Source organism: Lynx rufus, unplaced genomic scaffold, assembly GCF_022079265.1.
Source record: "Lynx rufus isolate CCGP_SWC_20201006 ecotype Redwood Valley unplaced genomic scaffold, mLynRuf1.p SCAF_2, whole genome shotgun sequence".
NCBI lineage: Eukaryota > Metazoa > Chordata > Mammalia > Carnivora > Felidae > Lynx > Lynx rufus.
This window is the reverse complement of record NW_025814834.1, coordinates 110854410-110877322: the sequence shown is the minus strand read 5'-3', so window position 1 is coordinate 110877322 and position 22913 is coordinate 110854410. Positions and strand designations below refer to the sequence as shown.

At 39.5% G+C, this 22913-nt stretch overlaps 1 protein-coding gene across 3 annotated transcripts in view; it reads left to right on the top strand.

The window, feature by feature from the left end:
* Positions 1 to 22913, top strand: part of WDR33 (WD repeat domain 33) — a 108642-nt gene that overhangs the window by 71343 nt on the left and 14386 nt on the right. For all 3 annotated transcript variants that reach the window (XM_047084338.1, XM_047084337.1, XM_047084339.1), the window contains exons 8-16: positions 14854 to 14980; positions 16732 to 16886; positions 16975 to 17053; positions 17506 to 17616; positions 18664 to 18758; positions 18959 to 19045; positions 19513 to 19652; positions 20243 to 20395; positions 21305 to 22375. In XM_047084338.1, the coding sequence (XP_046940294.1) occupies positions 14854 to 14980; positions 16732 to 16886; positions 16975 to 17053; positions 17506 to 17616; positions 18664 to 18758; positions 18959 to 19045; positions 19513 to 19652; positions 20243 to 20395; positions 21305 to 22375 (2018 nt within the window). The remainder of the gene's footprint in view (positions 1 to 14853; positions 14981 to 16731; positions 16887 to 16974; positions 17054 to 17505; positions 17617 to 18663; positions 18759 to 18958; positions 19046 to 19512; positions 19653 to 20242; positions 20396 to 21304; positions 22376 to 22913) is intronic.

The window sequence follows — 22913 nt, the reverse complement described above, 5'->3', positions numbered from 1 at the left end:
CAGGTGCCCCCAAGTCTCTTAAAGGCCTCTAGCAGTCTGCTGTGTATTTAGGGTTTGGTTTGTTTCTGCTCTGGTTTATTCTTCAGTAATAAGCCCACTTATTTTTTGAGAATGCTCACACTTGGCTTGAAGTTTTTTGAAATTTTAATAAAATTAGTGGTCTTGGGAAATAAGTGCCTCCACTGTAAACCTTTGAAAGTAAAGGAGGGGCTTGTATACACCATTTCATTTAGTACTAAAATCATGATTTATTTTAAGACATAATTTCTTTTTCACATCAGTGACCTTTAGAAATAAAATAAATAGAAATAAAGCAATTTCCATTACTTCCCTCCTGGCATTTTTCCTACTTACATCATTTCTCTATATCTTAAAAAATAGTATGTATTTAAATTTTTAATCATGTATTTGAAGCTTAAGATAATACATGGCAGTGGGGGATTTAGAGGTAAGTGATCGAGTAAAATGACTGAAAGACACTTGAGTTAGACCTGGTATTTTTCCTGTAGGTTTCTTTCTCCCTAGAAAGGAGTTAATATTCTTTAAAAAAGAGAAACTGCAGAGAATCGTCAAACATCTCCTCCATACATATAAAAGTAAGTCTCTGTGTTGGAGACTGCATTATCTTAGTCTAGTGGAATCCGTAGTTATAGCAAAAGTATTATCTGTCTTTCTTAGTTACTTAAAACGTAGTCAAAGTCATTCAGGCAATGACGGCCCCCGTTTTCGATTTTCCAGTTCTGAGAGAGACACGGCATGAGATCAAGTCTAAAACTTGGTTTGGATGTTGGTCATTGGAGCTCAATGTTCTTTTCTCAGAGGTCATTTGAAAACTGAAATTTAGCTAAATCTTAAGTCTTACTTTGTGGAAGTAGTTTTAAATAGAGCCATTTTCTGCTTTCCTGTATTCTGTTCATAGTAGGAAGAGCTCTTGCTGGATAACTGACTCTGGAAATATCTGTCCTCGTGGTGGAATTTTTCAGGGCAGAGATTGAATCAAAATAAGAGCATTTGTCGGGGCGCCTGGGTGGCGCAGTCGGTTAGGCATCCGACTTCAGCCAGGTCACGATCTCGCGGTCCGGGAGTTCGAGCCCCGCGTCGGGCTCTGGGCTGATGGCTCAGAGCCTGGAGCCTGTTTCCGATTCTGTGTCTCCCTCTCTCTCTGCCCCTCCCCCGTTCATGCTCTGTCTCTCTCTGTCCCCAAAATAAATAAACGTTGAAAAAAAAAAAAAATTAAAAAAAAAAAAAAAAAAGAAAAAAAAAAATAAGAGCATTTGTTGACTGTTCAAAATGTGTGCCAGGCATGATGATAAGTTACTTATATAGCTCTCATTTAATTCCTGAAACAACCCAATAATTGAGTATTAACACTTAAAAATATTAAGGCTTAGCAAGGGTTAAGTAAATTACACAAGGCTGTAACTGGTGACATCTGATGTTTGAACAGGTCAGGTTTACTGCAGGTTTTTAAAAAAATGTTTATTTATTTTAAGAGAGGGACAGAGAGAGAGAGAGTGGTAATCCTAGGCAGGCTCTGTGCTGTCAGTGCAGAGGTAGGGCTCGATCCCACGAACTGGGAGATCATGACCTGAGCCAAAATCAAGAGTCGGATGCTCAACTGACTGAGCCACCCAGGTGCCCCTACTCCATATTTTTTACCAGTAACTGCTGTATTATAATGTATGAGCACTAAACAATGTACCAATATGAATTAAAGTATATTTAATATATCCTTTCTTTGCTTTCAAATAATACTGTTTTGGCACTGTACCTGTGCTCCTACTGGACAAAGCTAATTTCATCTTTTCTTCCTATGGAGGGAAGTCTAGTAGACTATGTGGAAATGAGAATTTTTGTGATTCTGTGTTGATGCTGCTCAGAGAGGAGGGCAGAATTAACCATTGATCTCTTTTCCCTAAGAAAACAATTTTGATTTTTAATACAGTGTGCATGGATGTATTTTTTGCTCTCTCAGCTTTTCATTATTCATTCAGTAAAATACAAGAAGATGGCAGATTTTAATCACCTCAAGGAAATGCTGGTATTCTTTATAATATATTAAGTTTAACTTAAAGCGGTTTGGATTTTCACATTTCCTACTAAGTATTTATTACTTGGTTTCCACATTTCTAGAATGGTAAATATTTTTTTCTTTCTGAGATCTGTGGGAGAAATTAAAAAAAATTATTGTATGTCTTCATTTCATGTTTACCTTTAAAAGAGGCATTGACTGGGTAGTGAATTCTAGATTCAGAGTCTCCCTCCACCCCCGCACCCCCAACTTTAGCACTGTCAAGATCTTGTTCCAGTCTTCTTGGAGCTAGTGTTTTGATGAGAAGTTTTACTCTGTCTTTAAAAACAAATTTTTTTAATGTTTATTTATTTTGAGAGAGAGGAGGGGCAGAGAGAGATGAGAGATGAGAGAGAAACTCAAGCAGGTTCTACACTGTTAGTGCAGAGCGTGATGCAGGGCTCAATCCCGTGAACCATGAGATCATGACTTAGGAGAAAATTTTATGGTACTTTGTAGAATGTCCCTCAATTGGGATTTATCTGATATTTTTCTCATGATTGGTTGTGGTTTTATGGGATTTGAGGGGGGAACATCCCAGAGGTCAAGTGCCCTTTTCATTACCTCAGAGCAAGGATGTACACTAACAACATGACCTGATGACCTTGATCACGAGGTTGAGGCAGTGTTTGTCAGAATTGTCCAGTGTAAAGCTACTCTTTCTCTGCCTTCCCCTGCTGTGCTCTTTGGAAGGCAGAGTCATGAAGCACAGCCCACAATTAAGGTGTGGGAAGTTCCACTTCATGTCCTTGAGGGTGCAGTAACTACATAAGTTATGTGGAATTTTCATGCACAAGAGATTCAACTCTTCTCCCCACTCTTATTTGTTTATTCAGTTATTTATGTCATTGTGGACTCATATTTATTTGATTGTTTATACTATGATGGAAGCTAAGTAATATCACCAGCTCCCAGCTGAGGTTTTGTTTTCTTATTTCTGCTTTGAAACAGAAAGGGAGATAATAGTCAAGAGCCAGTTGGAGTGTTGATGCCATCTCGGATTACATATTTATAGAAAAAGTTCTTAGTAATAATAGCTTGAAATTACAGTCTGCTGGGAATCATGTGGTAGACACCTGCCTCCAGCAGTTACTTAGAGGTTTGTGTAACCTTGTTCTGATACAGGTAAATTTCTTTTAAGTTTGCCATTGTTACCTTCCTTAGTGGTAGATGAAAAGGGTTTATAGGGAGCCAAAAATGTGCAAATATACACAAGCAGATACTGGCAAAACTCAAGAGATTCACAGTACAGTTGATGTTGGGCATAACTATGATTATCATGGAGTTAATTAATTACTTCTAGTTTGGTCAGGATTCCTTATTGCTTTTGTGTACCTAAACCTCCAACTTTAAAAAACAGTGACCTTAATCTGGCCAATTGAGGGTGATGAATCAGTTTACTTTTTAAATCTTTTTTTCAGAAAGAAAGCTTTCCCAAAAAATGCCTTAAAGTATAATTTAAAATTACTCTTGTTTTCCTTTTGTGATTCTGCCTTTTCTTCTTTATTAGGGGTTTCAGGCATGGCTTCTTTTCACTTTTGGCCAAGGTGTCTGTCTACTGGTGCTCGTGACTCTGTTGTTAATGTGGTACACCATAGGTGCTACTCTTTCTGGGAGTCTTGGGAGTCTTGGTATTGCCAGGCCTTCCCATCATTCTTTCCAAGATTTTTTTTTTTTTTTTTTGGTTTTTATACTTTCTTTTCTAGTTTTTCAAGTGGTGACTATATGCTTCTTTTCGTGATTCTTTAAGACTATTACATCATCTGTATATTAATACTGAATTATGAATGTGTGCAGAAATGTTTGCTAGAGAACTTCTGATCTTACACACAACACACACACACACACACACACACACCAGTGCACACTTTCTTATAAAGGACTTTGTAGCTGGTTTCTGCCATGTGTATGGGACACCAGGTAGCTCCCATCTCAGACTAATGGCTCCTGTGCTTTGTGATACTGGTTGTTAATATTTGGGACAGTAAAATAGCAATGAGATTGAAAGAATATTTGGTTGCATTCTTTTCCTTTAGGCTTCTTTGATGAATATTGTCCAAAATTGCCTTGTAATTTTATTTTTTTGAATATTTTAAAAGAAGAAAAACCAACAAAGAGTTTGCTGGTTGGCAGAAAACATGATGCAATGTTCCTGCTTTTTGAACTGAAGAATATAGAGTGTTGACACTCATTCTTTACACTATCAGGCAGTGTTTTGGGGGGAAAGTGTAGAGTTTCCTGTTGTATCAATCATCTCTTAATTGTTTTTCTCCCTTACATAATCCACAAGATTTTTCTAAATACAGTCTTTTAAATTGACTCAGGGAAGCTGTGCTTTTCCTCTGTTACACCCTTCCCCCACATTATTGTGTAAGTTCAGTAGCAGTCTGACATGTAAGTTTTAGCAAACTTACACCTGTATATGTTTTTATTGGGCTCAGAAATTATTTATATGTCATATATTCATAAAACATTTCACTTTGATGCCAAAAGTAGCTACCTGGCATTAATCTTATGACATGTATGCTTAATTTCAGTTTTTAACCTACCTGACAATTTCTTTTAGGTCAGTCTTCATGTAAATACATGGTACAGATAAATAGAAACCATTTTACTTGCATATGCAAATTAAATGTGTGACTTAAGTAGGAGATTGGCAAATTTATGATGTATCTTACCCCCTTGTTTCATTTGAATTTTTATGCCTGTATACTGGATACTCTTCTGACACCATACATTTCAGTTTTTTACAACCTGATAAACACTTTTGTGTTAACACTCAGCTGTGTCAAATCCTTCCATTTTGCCATGCTTATTTCTGAATTTTTTTAAAAGAAGAGCACATTACAGACGTGGTGAAAATCCCTTTACACGCCCTTCCCCAGTGCCCTTCCCCTCTTCCCTCAGAGGTGTCTGCGGTCCTGAATTTGAGTTCATCACTGCACACAATATAATAAGCTAGCATTTCATAATTTCCCACATTCATCTTCTGGGAGACTCGTGAGTGGTTTGAGGGGGAAAAAAAAAACCCATGGTCAGATTCTCACCTGCAGATTTGTAATCTATATTGAAAGCAACTCTCAGACATGGAAAAAAAAAAAAACAACTTAATTTTTAAAATTCAACATTGCCTGACTCTCTGACCACAGAACCCCTTCATCCAAGATTTTGTACTCTGTTGTTGCTTGGAACATACTCCTTGAAAACACTGCCTAGCGGTATAATGTTTCCATGATTGACTTTCCATTTAATTCTATCAGTTTTTACTAATGTCACTTTCTAGATTTAGATGACGGAAATACTAATAGTATCACTTTCAGTTGACATTGACAGTTGGATTGGCTTTAAAATCATTTTGCAAAAAAAGGGAGGTAAAATGTTAATAAATTATTGGCCAGCGTACAAGTTATTTATGATGTTTAATTTTTTAATGGAGTTCGCTAATCTATTGAATACTAAAATGTCTGGCTGTGGACCCTGGCAACAAATACCCTTTGCTTTAAACTGATCTGTCACATTTATGTTCCTGTGGCTGGAAGTAGATGGAGTTTGTTGTTATTGTTTGACACATTTTCTTGAATAACAGTTCTTCAACTGTTAATGTATGAGATGGTACTTGAATTCTTTGTTTGCTTTTTTTCTTCCTGTATTAGAAAATCTTGGTGCTTTTTGTAAGTTATGTGTAAAAGAAATTTTTCTTAAGATTTGTTCATATACTGGCCTGATCCAGGAAAAATAAAATGGGAAAATGGACACTATATTTGACCTTCAAATAAAAATACTGGTTTTCAGACTGTTCACCGAGCCTTGGGGTCATATGCATTGTCTTAAGGCAGGACTATTTACCTGTGTGGGATGACAGATGCCTTAGGATCTGGTGAGGCTGTGGAGGAGAGATGAGGTTCTTGAATACACAGAGGCACACAGTTTACATACAATATCACAGAAGCCAGGGAACCTCCTCTTCTAAAGGAAGAGTCCACAAACAGACCTCATTCCCCTACTGGCTTCTGTCACTGAACTACATGTTATGGTTCTGAGATAGGAAATAAACAGAAAAGCCTCCACTTTCTACAAAAGTACATCTGGGACTGTTCATCAAATATCTAATGACTAAACCATCTGTCCTGTTATTCTTAGAGTTTTAGGTTTTATTAAGAAGTCTCTGCATTTTATTTCTAGGATCTGTCCTAAGAAAAACACATCAAATTAGGAAAAATTGTTTTGCATTCTGCATCTTGCTATTTTAGGCAAGTTATGTAACTTTTTTTTTAAAAGAGATTTTTCTGTTTTCATTTGTGGAGAAAAGTCTCTTAAGAACCATTAGTTTTTGTTAGCTTGATTTCAGTCTTTATTTGGCATTTTATTCTAAGTATTAACTTTGTTGAAAGTTACTGTACCTGGATTATATGATTCTACAAATATTTCCCCAGTGTTCAGTCCTCATTTTGTTTGGTGATCACATACATATTTTAGAGATTGAGCATCCAAAGTAGGAGTCCAATAAATGTTGCTATTGTGCACACTTATTTTGAATTAATGAGCAAGGGAAAGCACACAAATGAGCGTGTGAAGGAATGATCACGTGTAATAAGTAAAATTGTTGTTTTCTTCCTATTTGGCATAAATTCTGGTGTACAACTTATGGCTATTTTTTGCAAATAATTATTTTGAAGAAGTAAGTTAAACAAGTGTGGTGTGTCAGACTCCAGTTCATCCACAAAGCAGTACCACCTATCTCCTAAAAGATGCTAATTCTGTCACTGTTCATTTAGCTAGGACCGGAAGAGAGTGTTAGCTAGCTAAGAAATGATGCAGAATTCGTTCCCCCCAAAGCTTAATCTCTAAAGGTAACCTAGTATTGTTAAGTTAGTTTATAATTTCTTTGGGTGGAGTTAGGTCATGGTTGCCACGTTCCTTTCTTTTTCTTTTCTTCCCCCTGTCCCCCACATCCCTTTATTCTTAATAAGACTCCCTGGTCTCCAGAATCCATCTGATTACTTCTCAGGTAGTTAAAAGAAGCAATTCTCATTTATGTATTTTTAAATTTTACCCTTCGATTCTGTTCTTCTGTCATTCTGAGACATGGAAAGGTGTACAGAAGTTGGTCTACTGCAGTCTCCTCAGTTACATGTGACTGATGGTGAAACAAGAGGAACCTTTTTGACCCTTGTCCAATGCAGGGGTTAGGGACCTGGATCCCTCCGCTGCAAACTCCATGTGTAACTTTTGATTCCCTAAAAATAATTCAGCTGCTCATAACCTACTGTCGATGGGCAAACCTTACTGATAACATAAACAGTTGATAAATACATATTTTATACATCATATGTATTATATGTTGTATTCTTAGAATAAAGTAAGCTAGAGGAAAAAAATGTTACCAAGAAAATCATAAGGAATAGAAAATACATTTACAGTACAGTGCTGTATTTATCAAAAAAACATGCGCATGTAAGTGGACCTGTGCAGTTCAATCCCCTGTTCAAGGGTCAGCTGTATTTTGCCACTTCATTTGGATGTTCTATATAGTAAGGTGAAGGGAAGATAGGGATGGTAAGGAAATCCAGGCCACCTCTGGACACTGGCTTACCCCTTTTAGGCCTCAGCTTTATCTTAATGTAATAAGTTCAGCACTGGATAACTTTGCAGGTCTTCCTGGCTCTAGTATCAATTGAAGATACTTCTTTTGTTGTTCATTATGTAACAGTGAATAAAAATGATACCATTATGGGAACTTAAGGAGGAACTTTCTTTAAAATGGCTAATTACAGTCTATACCTGTGTTGTCCAATAGGAATTTTTGTGATGATGGAACTATTCCATGTCTGTATTGTCCAGTATGCTAGCCAATAGTTCCATGTGGCTGTCAAGCACTTGAAAAGTCACTAGTGTCACTGAAGAACCTAAATTTTTACTTTGATTAACACAAATTTAAGTAGCCACGTGTCGCTGATAAGTTTTACTGTATTGGACAGTGCAGGTTAAATTTTAAGTAACTGTAAGTATTTAAGGGATTCCACACATAGATTTATTATGACAGTCTTGTTCTTTATGTAATGATTTGCAACTGGAATCTCTTAGTTTTAGAATTTAACAATTGCAGCTCCAACTTTGAATATTAATCTTTCTTCCAGCCTGTCCTCCCTTTCTAATTGCAGTCAAGTGTGGGTAGAGGTACTGTGACCTTTCCCAGGGATCCTGGAATCTTTACTTGGTAACCATGCACCTATGTTGCTGGCTCTTTAAAGCTCTTCTCCTATGGAAGACTATATGTGTTTACCACAGTCTACCTGTAGACTCCTGTCAGATCCCTGCAAGGCTACACCTTGCCCTGTGTTAGGCTTTGTAGTACCTGGAGCGGGTTTGATGTTGAATTTTATCTTCATATTTTCAGGCTTGATTCTGAAAAGTTACAATTAAGGGCCACTTTAAAAATTGCTTGGTCTTCCATTGGCAAGAAGTTTTTAGTCCTAGATCTTGAGCCATTAGCAAGATGTTAGCTCTAAAATATCTAGGTCACTGGGTCATAAAAACGGTTATCACTTGAATAAACAATTCCATCTGTGTTAATTGCTTCAGCATTGCAAATACTAATTACATTCTTGAAGTTTCCATATTTGGGGATCACAAAGAATTTTGAATGGTTCTATCCTGAAATTCTGGACCTTTCAAATGATAAAAATTAGTATAGAGACATTCTTTTGGGTTAATGGTTACAGTTGGTAAGCTGTGTGTTTGGGCTTCAATCATTTTTCTGTGAGAGAATAATTTATATAAAATTAAGCTTCTATATATAGCACCCAGCTCACAAAACCTGAAATATACAACTTAATTCATTCATACTGAGTCTGAGAGCTATCCGAAAAAGTGCATCCCCACTGAGGTTCTGAAGCACATCTTCCTGGGACTGCAAGCACTGGTTAGTTCTGTATTGACAGACAAAGGCACTAATTAGTATCAGTCATTTCTTAAGATTTGAATAGAAGGAGACCAAAGGCAGTTGCCATTAAGTAAAGTAATAAAAGAACATGTTAAAAACTTCAGGCAGTACAAGAGTAAATGCCTACTTATTCCCATAGCATTTCTTTTCCCTAAAAAACTATTATCAGCTACGTTTTCTTTTGTACAAATTGGATGAAATTACACCTTGCTTTTCTGCTTATATTTTTTTGAAAGTCAGGCTTATTGAGGTCTAAATTACACATGGTAACATTCACCCTTGCTAGGTATTCAGTTCTATGAATTTTGACATATACCATAATGAAGATATGTAACATTTCAGTCCCTTCAAAATGTTCCTTTCCTTTGCTTCATTGTTGTAACCACCACCATAATCAAGATATAGAACATTTCCTTCACCCCCAAAAAGTTCCCTCATCTTGCCTCAGTTTAACAGCTGTACTGTTTTCAGTTACATGGATTTACCTTAATTTTCCTAAGTAACCCCTCATTGATTGATGTTTGGGTTGTTTCCAGTCTTGCGAATCAAACAAGGAACAATAAATATGTCTGTAAAATTTTGGTGTGATTTTACAACTACAGACACAGGTAAATTTCTAGGAGAATTAAGGCTATAACATTTTTTTTTAATTTAATTTTTTATTTTTTTAAATTTACATCCAAATTAGCATATAGTGCAACAGTGATTTCGGAAGTAGATTCCTTAGTGCCCCTTACCCATTTAGCCCACCCCCCCCCACAACCCCTCCCGTAACCCTCAGTTTGTTCTCCATATTTATGAGTCTCTTCTGTTTTGTCCCCCTCCCTGTTTTTATATTATTTTTGTTTCCCTTCCCTTATGTTCATCTGTTTTGTCTCTTAAAGTCCTCATATGAGTGAAATCATATGATTTTTGTCTTTTTCTGACTAATTTCACTTAGCATAATAGTTCCAAGCATGTAGTTGCAAATGGCAAGATTTCATTCTTTTTGATTGATGAGTAATATTCCATTGTATATATATACCACATTTTCTTTATCCATTCATCAATCAATGGACATTTGGGCTCTTTGCATGCTTTGGCTATTGTTGATAGTGCTGCTATAAACATTGGGGTGCATGTGTCCCTTTAAAACGGCACACCTGTATCCCTTGGATAAATGCCTAGTAGTGCAATTGCTGAGTCATAGGGTAATTCTATTTTTAGTTTTTTGAAACAGTTCCATACTGTTTTCCAGAGTGGCTGTACCAGCTTGCATTCTCAAGGCTATAACATTTTGATAGATTTGACCAAATGGTCTCTCCCAAAATTGTACCAGTTTACTTTCTGACCAGTAATGGATGACGGTGCCTATTATTCTCTTATTGCTGGGGTCACCAAATTTGATTTTTGTTACTCTGATAGAAGAAATATTGCCTAGCAAAGTAACTTGCATTCAGTGGTGGTTTTTTTTCTCATTTTAAAAACATCAGAAAGTTACCCACACACAAAAATCTAACCTATGTGATTTATGGTTAAAACCACACTGTAACAGAGAAAATATGAACACTTCACCTTTGTTTCTGTGATCTCAATATAGTTTTCATTTGCTGCTTATTCATACTTCTGTACTTACACATGAACATTTTCATAATCACCCCTGTGGTATATGCACCATTTATACATATGTTATTTTGGTTGCTAGTTTAAAATTCACTTTATTTCACGAGCATTTTCCTTTGTTCCTAGAATCCTTATTTTAATAGTTGTATGTTCTTTTTTTTTGGCCATGACACAGTTTGCTTAATTATCCCACTTTTAAAATTTGTTCACACATTTTCACTACTTTCAACAAGGTTTCAAATGCCATCTCTTAAATATAAAAGTTAAAAAAAACCTTTAGATTATTTTCTTAGGATAAATTTCTATTAGTCTCCTTGTTCTGGATCTAATTGTGTCAACACTGACATGAGAGGGTACAATTTTATCATTTGAAAGCATTTTTGTCACTTCATTGGAAATTCAGTAACATTTTTTTACTGAAGAAGGAAGCGGTTGCAGATCAGTGTGCTTCTGCGCCAGGGTTAAGCTATTTATTTTTCCTCCTTTTCATTTGAAAAAATTGTAACAATGATACATACTACTTGTAACCATTTCGTATCCACTTTCCAGAGGTAATCAGTCTACTGCTATTTAGTAAATTAAAAATTTTAGTTGATTTTTTTCTCAATAGATGATTCATGTGTTTCAGTATTTAAAAAGTACCAAACAATATACAGTGAAGTCTCCTTACTCAGTTCCCTCTCTTGGAGGCAATTAATGTGATGAGATTCTTGTGTTTTCTTTCAGACACATTTTGTACATTTTTGAGCAAATGTTTGTGTGTGCTCTCTGTGTGTGTCTTTTTAAGCTACAAATGTTATTAGCATGGTGCACATATTATTTTGTACATATTTTCTTAGGTAACTTTTATTTGTGTTTAATAAAAAAATAGATGACATGTGCATATAGTTAAAAATAAAATAATGTAAAGACTTGGATACTTGCCTTTCCATCTGTTCCCTGTCTGCTATCTTTCAGTGAGTCTTTGTGCATATAGAAGCCAATAGAAAGGGACATGTTTTCTTTTCCTCCTGTAACTCTTAGACGAACCTTTCCACATCTAATGGGGCAATAGGCATTTAAGAGCTATGGCTTAGGGGCCAGCTCCCTGCATTCAAGATGTCTGCTCTGCTATATATCAGCTGTGTGATCATGGGCAAGTTGTTCAACCTATTTGTAATTTTCATATGTAAAGTATTAGTATACATGCTTTGCTTAGAGTAACTAATAGTGCCATACAGATGTGCCTCGGTGGCTCAGCCAGGCGTCTGACTCTTGTTTTTTGCTCAGATCACAATTCCAGGGTTTTAGGACCGAGCCCCTCATTAGGTTCCGTGCTGAGCGTGGAGCTTGCTTAAGACACTGTCTCTCTCTGTCTCTCTCTGTCCACCGCCACCCTCCCCTCCACCCCCGTGTTCTTACTCTCTTAAAAAAAAAAAAAAAAAAAAAAAGAATAATACCATACATATAAGAAGTGTATATGCTTGCTAATAGTAGTATTTTTATTTTATTATTAAGAACAATGACCAATAAAATAATATCTAAGAATCAGTTCCAATCACTTGGATTTTTATTAGTGATTTGTTTGGATATGGGTAAATTTGTTTAGCAGAAAAGGATAGATGGGATTCCTCACTTGGCTTGGATTCTACTTAAATACATTGTAGAAAACTTCAGAAAACAAAATCAAAGCAGCTAAAATACATTTTGTTTCTTTTTTATGAACTGATAGGGTTTTCTTTTTTTTTTTTTTTTGCATATACTTCTTTAAACATATACTATATAGACTAAACATATAAAGTGGAGGCAATATCAAAAGTATCCCAGAAAAGGCGAGGTTAGAGGGGGCTGCTTAGAGTATGAACTTTTTTTTGCACAGTGCATCGTATTTTAAAAGTGTTTTCTAACGTATTTTCCAAATTTGGCTAAAGTACACACGTATCTATACATAATACTTGATTTTGGGTGATAGTGGCCTATAAAGTTTTTTTAATTTCCTGGCCATATCTTAGTTGTTAATGACATTAAACTTTCTTAAGCCAAACAAGGGGCTGGGGGACTGAAGTGTATTTCTATTCAATTTTATCATCCTCAGTTCTTTTTCTTAATAAAATCAAAACAACAATAAAATTTCCCCTTTTCCACCTTCGGGTCCCATATATAAAATTATATATGTTCATTATATATATACAGCACAAAACATTACAAAAAGAAAATATAAAAACAAAACACACAGGAATAAGAATCACCTTAATACCTCTACTCATCTTAATAATATTTCTGGTAACAGTTTGGTGTCTAGACTTCTTGCATTTTTTCTCTAGATAGGTTTGCATACACTCATGGTCTTAATTTATCTTTTACATTCGTGGCATCAGGAATACTGCACACACTGGTATTTTTGAGATTGTATCATGAACATTGTAATTACATCATTAAATTACTATATTATCATTTATAACAGGTGCATCATATTCCATTGAGCCCATATGCCATACTGAAATATATTTTGCAATATGTTTCTGGAGGGCATTTCAGAATAAACTATCAGTTAACATTCTTGTAAATAAATCTTTCTGTACATCCATTATTTCCTCAGGATAAATTCTGAGACATGAGGTCATTGGGTTGTAGGATACACACATTTTTCAGGCTTCAGTACACATTGTTAAACTGTTGCCCAGGCAGTTGGCATCTTCTTACATGCTTGCCAGCATGGGGTCTTGTTTTTAAAGTTCCTGCTTATTTGAGATGCAAATCCTTCTTTTCTCTTCCTCCTCCTCCTCCTCCTCCTCCTTCCTCCTCCTCCTCCTCCTCCTCCTCTCCTTCTCCTTCTCCTTCTCCTTCTCCTTCTCCTTCTCCTTCTCCTTCTCCTTCTCCTTCTTCTCCTCCTCCTTCTCCTCCTTCTCCTTCTCCTCCTTCTCCTCCTTCTCCTTCTTCTTCTCCTCCTCCTTCTCCTTCTCCTCCTCCTTCTTCATTTACTTTTGAGAGAGAGAGCACGAGCAGGGGAGGGGCAGAGAGGATCCTAAGTGGTCTCTGCACCGTCAGTGCAAGCCCAACAGAGGGCTCCATCTCACGAACTGCAAGATCATGACCTGAGCCAAAATCAAGAGTGGGACGCTCAACCAACTGAGCCACCTGGGTGCCCCAAATCACTCACCTTAATTGGTGCAAATTTACTTTCTAGTGCCTCTGGAACCATCTCTTCCTTCTTCCCTCCCTCCCTCCCTTGATATTCTTCCATATCCTTTCTCCTTCCCACTTCAAACTTCATAGAAGCTGGATTTGGTCTTGATTAGAGAGGGAGCTGTTTGAAATACTCTCTACCTCTGTTTTCACCTGCTTTGTAGTGCTGTATAAACTGCTCCTGAGGCTTTTTCTGGATAGCACTGATTTTTTAAAAGCCATAACTAGTTTCTTTGAGTTCTGTAAATTGTGATTTTGACTTTAGTGAGTTTTAGTATCAGTTAATGTGTTCCACTTGTGAAGTGACCTCATGCTCTAGCACTGTGGTTGAGAGAACTATTTCTGGAATCCTGTAGACCAGGTTCACATTCCAGCTCCTGTTCTCGTTGACTAGCTTTGGAAACTAGGACATCTTAGTTAACCCCTCCAGTCCTTCTGTTTCTTTACTTCCCTTATAAAAAGGATGTAATGATCATATCTTTCTCAGGATTTTGTGAGGATTTCAAGCGGTGATGCTTATAGTAAGCACTAAACAGAGTAGCTGGCATGTGTGTGAATGACGCAGGGATTGTTTTTCTCATTTTGATTTAATCAAATTCATCAATTCATTTCAATAAGTGGAATACTTTTCCTACTGACACATCTAGAAAATGCTGGTGTGTGAATCTGAATTTAGGACTTTTGATCTATAAGGATCATTGTGAAGTGGGAAAACCTGGAGTGAACGGCAAGGATCGTGCCCAATGATTATGATCGTCCTGCAAAAACATAAAAAGCTTTAAATATGGGGCTTGGGTGATGCAACTTCCAAAATGCTTTGACTGGCCCTCCAGCAGGTAGGCAAGAAGATGAGCTTAGTTGTAGGAGAAGAGGAATAGTTCCTGTGCATCGTGGCCTTGAAAGAGGTTGCTGTATCCAAAACTCGAAAGACCAAAGAGTCTTTTCAAAAAGATTAATATGACAGTACTAGGATCAAAACTTATAATAGTTTTGTCTACTCTGGTTTAAATTCAGTGGAGTTCTGCTTTAAATGTGTGACTGATTAGGTTTTATCTTAATTTGTTTCCCACAGGGCATGGTGCAGATGTGAAATGTGTAGACTGGCATCCAACAAAAGGGTTAGTTGTTTCAGGAAGTAAAGATAGTCAACAACCAATCAAGTTCTGGGATCCCAAGACGGGGCAGAGTCTTGCAACACTGTAAGTGATAGGAACCCTACCTTGGTCCCTAAACAAAGGGGCACAAGGCTGCCTGTATTCCTTAACTTTGAGCCTTCTTTCCCACCATGTATTCTTGAAAATCTAGGGTAGACAACAGATGGACTCGTACCTAGAGTCTTCTTATTAATTAAGTGTGGTTTCTGTTCTGCTGTATGTATCTAAATGTAATTTGGGGATCCTGGGGGTGGGGGTGGGGAGGAGGAGATGGTTCTCGCTACCCTAGGTTGCCATGTCTCACGATGTACCGTTTGGTACCATATGGAGCTGATGTGCCACTTACTAGACATACCCCAGGCCTCTCCATCTCGCCACATCTGCCCATCTCGCCACATCTGTCCCAGCCCTCTCCATCTCGCCACATCTGCCCACCTCGCCACATCTGCCCCAGCCCTCTCCATCTCGCCACATCTGTCCCATCTCGCCACATCTGCCCCAGCCCTCTCCATCTCGCCACATCTGTCCATCTCGCCACATCTGCCCCAGCCCTCTCCATCTCACTACATCTGTCCCATCTCACCATATCTGTCCATCTCGCCACATCTGCCCCAGCCCTCACCTTCTCGCCACATCTGCCCCAGCCCTCTCCATCTTGCCACATCTGTCCATCTCACCACATCTGCAGCCTTCTCCATCTCACCACATCTGTCCGTCTCGCCACATCTATCCCAGCCCTCTCCATCTCACCACATCTGCCCACCTCGCCACATCTGCCCAGCCCTCTCCATCTTGCCACATCTGTCCATCTTGCCACATCTGCCCCAGCCCTCTCCATCTTGCCACATCTGTCCATCTCACCACATCTGCCGCAGCCCTCTCCATCTTGCCACATCTGCCCATCTCGCCACATCTGCCCACCTCGCCACATCTGCCCCAGCCCTCTCCATCTCGCCACATCTGCCCACCTCGCCACATCTGCCCCAGCCCTCTCCATCTCGCCACATCTGTCCCATCTCACCATATCTGTCCATCTCGCCACCCCTGTCCATCTCGCCACATCTGCCCCAGCCCTCTCCATCTCACCACATCTGTTTAGAGGGAAGTTTCCCCTCCAGTTTTGAATCCATTCTCATTTTTTGTCTGAGGTGCTTACTTCTGATGCAGCCTCATAATAAAGTTTTGTCTTTGAATTATCTGTTGACATTCCTATTTAAATGGCTATGTTACTAACATGTTTTTGACGAAACAGCTGGATCCTGGTCCTTGTGACTGGGAAGGGAGGCAAATCCAGAGTGAGGGGTTGGAGCAAGGCTGCTTTGCTGCAGACTGCAGTGGCTGCAGCCGCTGGAGGGAAACGTGAGCGGTGCTCCTTGCAGGCCTCGACTTGTTGCGGTGTTTTTAGTTCAAATTAACCCTCAAACTAGCCTGTGCCCCTTTTTTATGCTTTGTCTTAATGAGAGGAGCTTCACTGAACTTTGAAAAGTTAATGAGCTTTATTGAATATTAATTTACATGTTCAGGTGCTTCCCTGCTTCACAGATCAGCTTCCCTGTACAGTTGAAGTTCTGTTGCTATTTTAGTTGGTTAATGAAAACTATGCTTAGATAATGGATGTTATTTCTGTCACTGACCTATTTCTTTCAAGTGTACTTTAACTGTGGTCTTGTGCTGTTACATGCTTTACAGACCTCTTGCCGTCTTGACCCATGTCCTTTTTAACCAAAATGGCCATTGTATGGATTCATACTTGTTTTGAATTCTGACAGATTATTTCCTTGGTACTTTGTTTCTAGTCACGCCCATAAAAACACAGTAATGGAAGTGAAATTAAATCTCAATGGCAATTGGCTGCTCACCGCATCACGTGACCACCTCTGCAAACTTTTTGATATCCGAAACCTGAAGGAAGAGCTTCAAGTCTTCCGAGGTCACAAGAAAGAAGCCACAGGTCGGTGGCTGTGGCATGCTTCTCATTCTGTCACCACTAGTATGCTGAGATGCTGACGACTTTGCCTTCCCCCACGTTTGTTTTACAGCTGTGGCCTGGCATCCTGTTCACGAAGGACTATTTGCCAGTGGCGGGTCCGATGGCTCTTTGTTATTCTGGCATGTGGGGTATGTAATACTTACCATGTAAAACAGTTTTTATGAAAAGAGCTCCCAAAAGTATAGAACATGGTATTTTGTGGTTTTTTCTGAGTATTCCTATGTCCTGTATCAGAGTCTTCCTGCAGTTTTCAATTCTGTAAACCCAGCTTGGAATAGAAAACTTATTAGCACCTTCATTTTGGATGTGGAAACCTTTAAAGGAGAATAAAACAGATTTCTTTGTTTCTTATTGGTGAAATCATTCTTGAAGCATTTTTCCCTCTGAAGTGCTCTTTGAATCAAAGATTATATTACTGATGACAAATCAGTACCCCTGAAACATGTGGAACTGACCAGATTCAAAGTAAAAGGCTTTGGTAGCTTTGTGTTACAGTAAAATAAAATGTGTGTGTGTGTGTGTGTGTGTGTGTGTGTGTGTGATTTTATTGAAAAGACTTCTTTCTGTGGTGCTATTACAGGGTAGAGAAGGAAGTGGGTGGGATGGAGATGGCCCATGAAGGAATGATCTGGAGTCTGGCTTGGCATCCTCTTGGACATATTCTCTGCTCAGGCTCAAATGACCATACTAGGTAAGCTTTATATCAAAAATAACAAGGAATTACTGTGTTTATAGAGCTGCAGAGAAGATATATGTTTATTTATTTATTTATTTATTTAATTTTTTTTCAACTTTTTTTTTGTTTTTTTTTTTTAATTTATTTTTTTTAATTTTATTTTATTTTTGGGACAGAGAGAGACAGAGCATGAATGGGGGAGGGGCAGAGAGAGAGGGAGACACAGAATCAGAAACAGGCTCCAGGCTCTGAGCCATCAGCCCAGAGCCTGACGCGGGGCTCGAACTCACGGACCGCGAGATCGTGACCTGGCTGAAGTCGGACGCTCAACCGACTGCGCCACCCAGGCGCCCCGATATATGTTTATTTTTATTGATGTATTAATTTGTGGTCCAACCTCTTTTTTATAAATTTTTTAAAATTTAATTTTGAGAGAGAGAGAGAATGAGAGGGGGAAGGATAGACAGAGAAGGAGACAGAGAATCCAAAGCAGGCTCCAGGCTCTGAGCTGTCAGCACAGAGCCCAACACAGGGCTCAAACCCACAAACTGTGAGATTATGACTTGAGAGCTGAAGTCAGACTGAGCCACCCAGACACCCCTTTATGAATTTTTTTTAATCTTTATTTATTTTTGAGAGAGAGAGATAGAGCATGAGAGGGGGAGGGGCAGAGAGAGAGGGAGACACAGAATCTGAAGCAGGCTCCAGGCTATGAGCTGTTAGCACAGAGCCCGACATGGGGCTCGAACCCATGACCTGTGACCTGAGCCGAAGTCAGATATTCAGCTGACTGAGCCACCCAGGCGCCCCTGTAGTTCAACATTTTTATGGTGATTGATAAATATGTATATAATAATAAGGAGATAGAGTATGGAGTATGACTTTGTTATTCAAATTTTGTTCTGCCTTCTTATAAAAAAAATCATTCAACATTTTAAATTTTTAGAAGAAAGGTGTTGTAAAACTTTATTGCGTTTACCCTGCTTGGTATTTGTAAGTGCCCAGAAATACACCAAAACTGTGCTCCTCCCCTCGCCCCTCCAAATGGTTTTGTTTTGACAGCAAATTTTGGACCCGAAACCGACCAGGTGATAAAATGCGAGATCGATATAATCTCAACCTATTGCCTGGAATGTCTGAAGATGGAGTAGAATATGGTAAGACCCTTGCACATTTATTGTTCTTTGAAATCTGATATTCTTTTATAAAAGTGTTATTAGGTATGGATAAGATTATATAAAACTAATTTCAGTTTTACAGTTTAGTGAGTGATAATTCATTTTTATAAAGTGTTCATTTTATTGGACTACTATGTTTATAAAATCTCTATTGACAATAGATGTATTTCTATTTGTAGATGACCTTGAACCTAATAGCCTGGCAGTAATTCCAGGAATGGGAATACCAGAACAACTAAAACTGGCTATGGAACAGGAGCAGATGGGTAAGAGACATTGTACCTATATGTTTTATTTTTATAAAATTTTTGGAGACCTCTTCTATTTTCTTCTTTTTTTAAGTTTATTTATTTGTTTTGAGAGACAGAGAGAGCATGCACAGGCAGGGGAGGGTCTGAGAGAGGGAGAGGATTCCAAGCTGGCTCTGAGCTGGCAGCCCAAAGCCCAATGTGGACCCAAACCCACAAACTGTGAGATAATGACCTGAGCTGAAACCAAGAGTTTGGACCCTTAACTGACTGAGCCACCCAGGCGCCCCTAGAGACCTGTTTCTTACCTTCATGATACTGAATTATTTTGAAAGTGCCCAAATGATTTATGTTGAGACATGTTGATAAAAGTCATCTAATTATCTATTACATATTATTTAAAGTCTCTTCTAAAAATGCGTTCACTGATGAAGTAGCCACCTTCTCTTATTTCCTTGGTTAACTGCTTCTTTTTATGGTTACAGGGAAAGATGAGTCAAATGAAATTGAGATGACAATTCCAGGTTTGGACTGGGGAATGGAGGAGGTGATGCAAAAGGATCAGAAAAAAGTTCCTCAGAAGAAAGTTCCATATGCAAAACCTATTCCTGCTCAGTTCCAGCAGGTGAGTAACTACCAGCAGCCCCCTCCTCCACCAGGAGGTTCTGCCTGCTGAGGCTTTCTTGCATGTTTTCATCCGTGGAAGGTATTTCTGCACTACAGACTTCTTTGGAGTATTCTTAGAGTTCCCATCTGCTGCTCTGCATTCGTGTGGAGTTCGCCATGACTCTTGTAGCTCTTTGATTCTCACCTATGTCCTACTGTCCAAGTCATCAGAGGAAACAGAAGAGAGAAGCATGGAACAGAGAGTATGTTGACTCTCCTCTGCGTTGTCTGTCTGTCTTCTACTTTATTTGTCTCTGCAACACAAAGTGCATGTGCCCTTTTGAAGATGTGGGCAGGCTTTTCATTCTTAATAACACGTAAGATCTTATAGTTTTTATTAAGTTAGTAATTTCTACCTGGCAATGTGCTTGCCTAACTCCATTCTTGTGTCACTAAGAAGGAGCATTAGAAATAAAGGCAGTGTACCAGGTGAACTGGCTTCTTTTCAGCAGGTTGGAATGAGCCAATGACCTTACAGAATGGTTTTCACCTTCTCTCATTATAATATACACACTTAGGGTATATTTTAATATTCTCTTCTTTCCCAAGGCGTGGATGCAAAATAAAGTTCCAATTCCTGCCCCAAATGAGGTACTGAATGACAGAAAAGAGGACATTAAATTAGAAGAGAAGAAGAAAACACAAGCGGAAATTGAACAAGAAATGGCCACGTTACAGTATACTAACCCACAGCTTCTGGAGGTGTGTGATGCTCTTTAGCAGAGGGTTCAAGATGATCTAAGAAAGTAGATCTTTCTTAAAAGACATTTATTGACATGCTGTTAAGGAGAGGGAAGGGACTCTCAGATGGATCTGACGAACGCCACCATTTCTTTCTGTTTTTCTCATTTTTTAATTGAAGCATAGTTTACATACAATGTCACAGTTTCAGGTGTACAACATAGTGATTCAACAGTTCTATACCTTATGCTGTGCACAGCATGATAAGTGTATCATCTGTCACCATGCAACATTATTACAGTATTAGTGACTATATTCTCAATGCTGTACGTTTTGTCCCTGTGACTTAATTATTTTATTAACTGGAGGTTTGTACCTCTTAAACCTCTTCCCCTATTTTGCCCATCCCCCCACCCAGCACCACCATTTCTTATTGCTACATTAGGAAGCTAGTTTGTGAAAGAATTCTGTTTCTTAGACTTTGAAACCAGATCAGTCAAGCAGTGAGTCGAACTAAGTTAAACGTACCTTTTTAATAGAAAAGATAAAGCCAGCATAGTTTTAACTTGAATTCATTTATTTACCCACAGATAAAATAATTTTTCTTTTTCTGTCAGCTCTAGAGCAGGTGATTTGCTCCTTTTTTTTTTTTTTTTTTGCTCCTTTGAAAGTTAGCAAGAATGATAAAGAACTAGTAAATTATTGGATATGAATAATTCTGACTGTTGTTTCCCAGTATTTCAAAAGAAGGTGCTTACATGCTCCCAGAATACCTGAATGTTGTATGGATTGTAGTTACTGTGGAGTGTTGGGAGGTCGATGCCTTATGTTTGTATTGAGGCTCTCCCAGTGAAGTAAGTGATAGCAATATTGTCATCGTTGAGGGCTGCGGCATATTTATCAGTGTGTTTTTTCTTTTTTTCTTTCCAGCAACTTAAAATTGAAAGACTTGCACAGAAACAGGCTGAGCAAATTCAGCCGCCTCCTTCATCTGGCACTCCTCTCCTCGGACCCCAGCCCTTTCCAGGACAAGGTCCAATGTCTCAGATTCCTCAAGGTTTTCAACAACCCCATCCATCTCAGCAGATGCCAATGAACATGGCTCAAATGGGGCCTCCGGGGCCGCAGGGACAGTTTAGACCCCCTGGACCCCAGGGACAAATGGGACCACAAGGTCCTCCACTGCATCAGGGAGGTGGGGGGCCACAAGGATTCATGGGACCACAAGGGCCCCAGGGCCCACCCCAGGGGTTGCCGAGGCCTCAGGACATGCATGGGCCCCAAGGAATGCAAAGGCATCCTGGACCTCATGGCCCTTTGGGACCTCAAGGACCACCTGGACCACAGGGTAATTCTGGTCCTCAAGGTCATATGGGGCCTCAGGGTCCACCTGGCCCACAAGGTCACATAGGCCCCCAAGGCCCACCTGGTCCCCAGGGTCACTTGGGCCCTCAGGGGCCTCCTGGTACTCAAGGTATGCAGGGACCACCTGGTCCCAGAGGAATGCAAGGACCTCCTCACCCTCATGGGATCCAAGGTGGGCCAGGGTCTCAAGGGATCCAAGGTCCTGTGTCTCAGGGACCTCTGATGGGATTGAATCCAAGAGGAATGCAGGGTCCTCCAGGCCCCCGAGAGAACCAGGGTCCTGCTCCCCAAGGGATGATGATGGGCCACCCGCCTCAAGAGATGAGAGGACCTCACCCTCCAAGTGGACTGCTGGGACATGGCCCTCAGGAGATGCGAGGCATGCAGGGGCCTCCAGCCCAAGGGTCCATGCTAGGCCCTCCCCAGGAATTGCGGGGGCCTCCAGGCTCACAAGGTCAGCAGGGGCCGCCCCAGGGCTCTTTGGGGCCTCCACCCCAGGGTGGCATGCAAGGGCCCCCTGGACCTCAGGGACAGCAGAACCCGGCAAGAGGGCCACATCCGTCTCAAGGGCCAATACCATTCCAGCAGCAGAAAACAGCTCTGCTAGGTGATGGGCCTCGGGCCCCCTTCAATCAGGTATTATTTATTTCTAACTTCTAGGCATTACACATTGGGAAAATATGCCCTGCACAGAAGTGGCCCTTCCAGATGCTATGGGAAGCCATCACAGCTCGTATCAGGGGCTCTCAAGTAGTGATGGTGGCTTGAGAGTAGCATCATGGCTGAAGAAGCAAATGAGAATAATTAAATGGACCATTATACATAATGTAATATGAATCTTTTCAATAGCAGTTATTCCAGAAAAGATCAACTCTTAGTTTAGTACAGTTCCTAATTGTCCCCGGGGCTAAAAGAGCTGTGACCCTGAGGAAGAGGCATGGATGGCTTTGAGCCTGTCAGGCCTCCCCTTTCTGGGCTCTTCATGTTGTAGCCTGGTGTTTCACGGGCTGGTTTGCCTGCCGGCTCTACTCTTGAAGATAGGATGGAGTATGTAACTCACAAGTTTACAGCAGACTCTGATCTCACTATTTTCATTTCAGTGAATGCTTTTAGAGACCTCTGAGCCCAGAATTGTGCATTCTCAAATGATGACCCTTTGGACAAAATTCTGTTC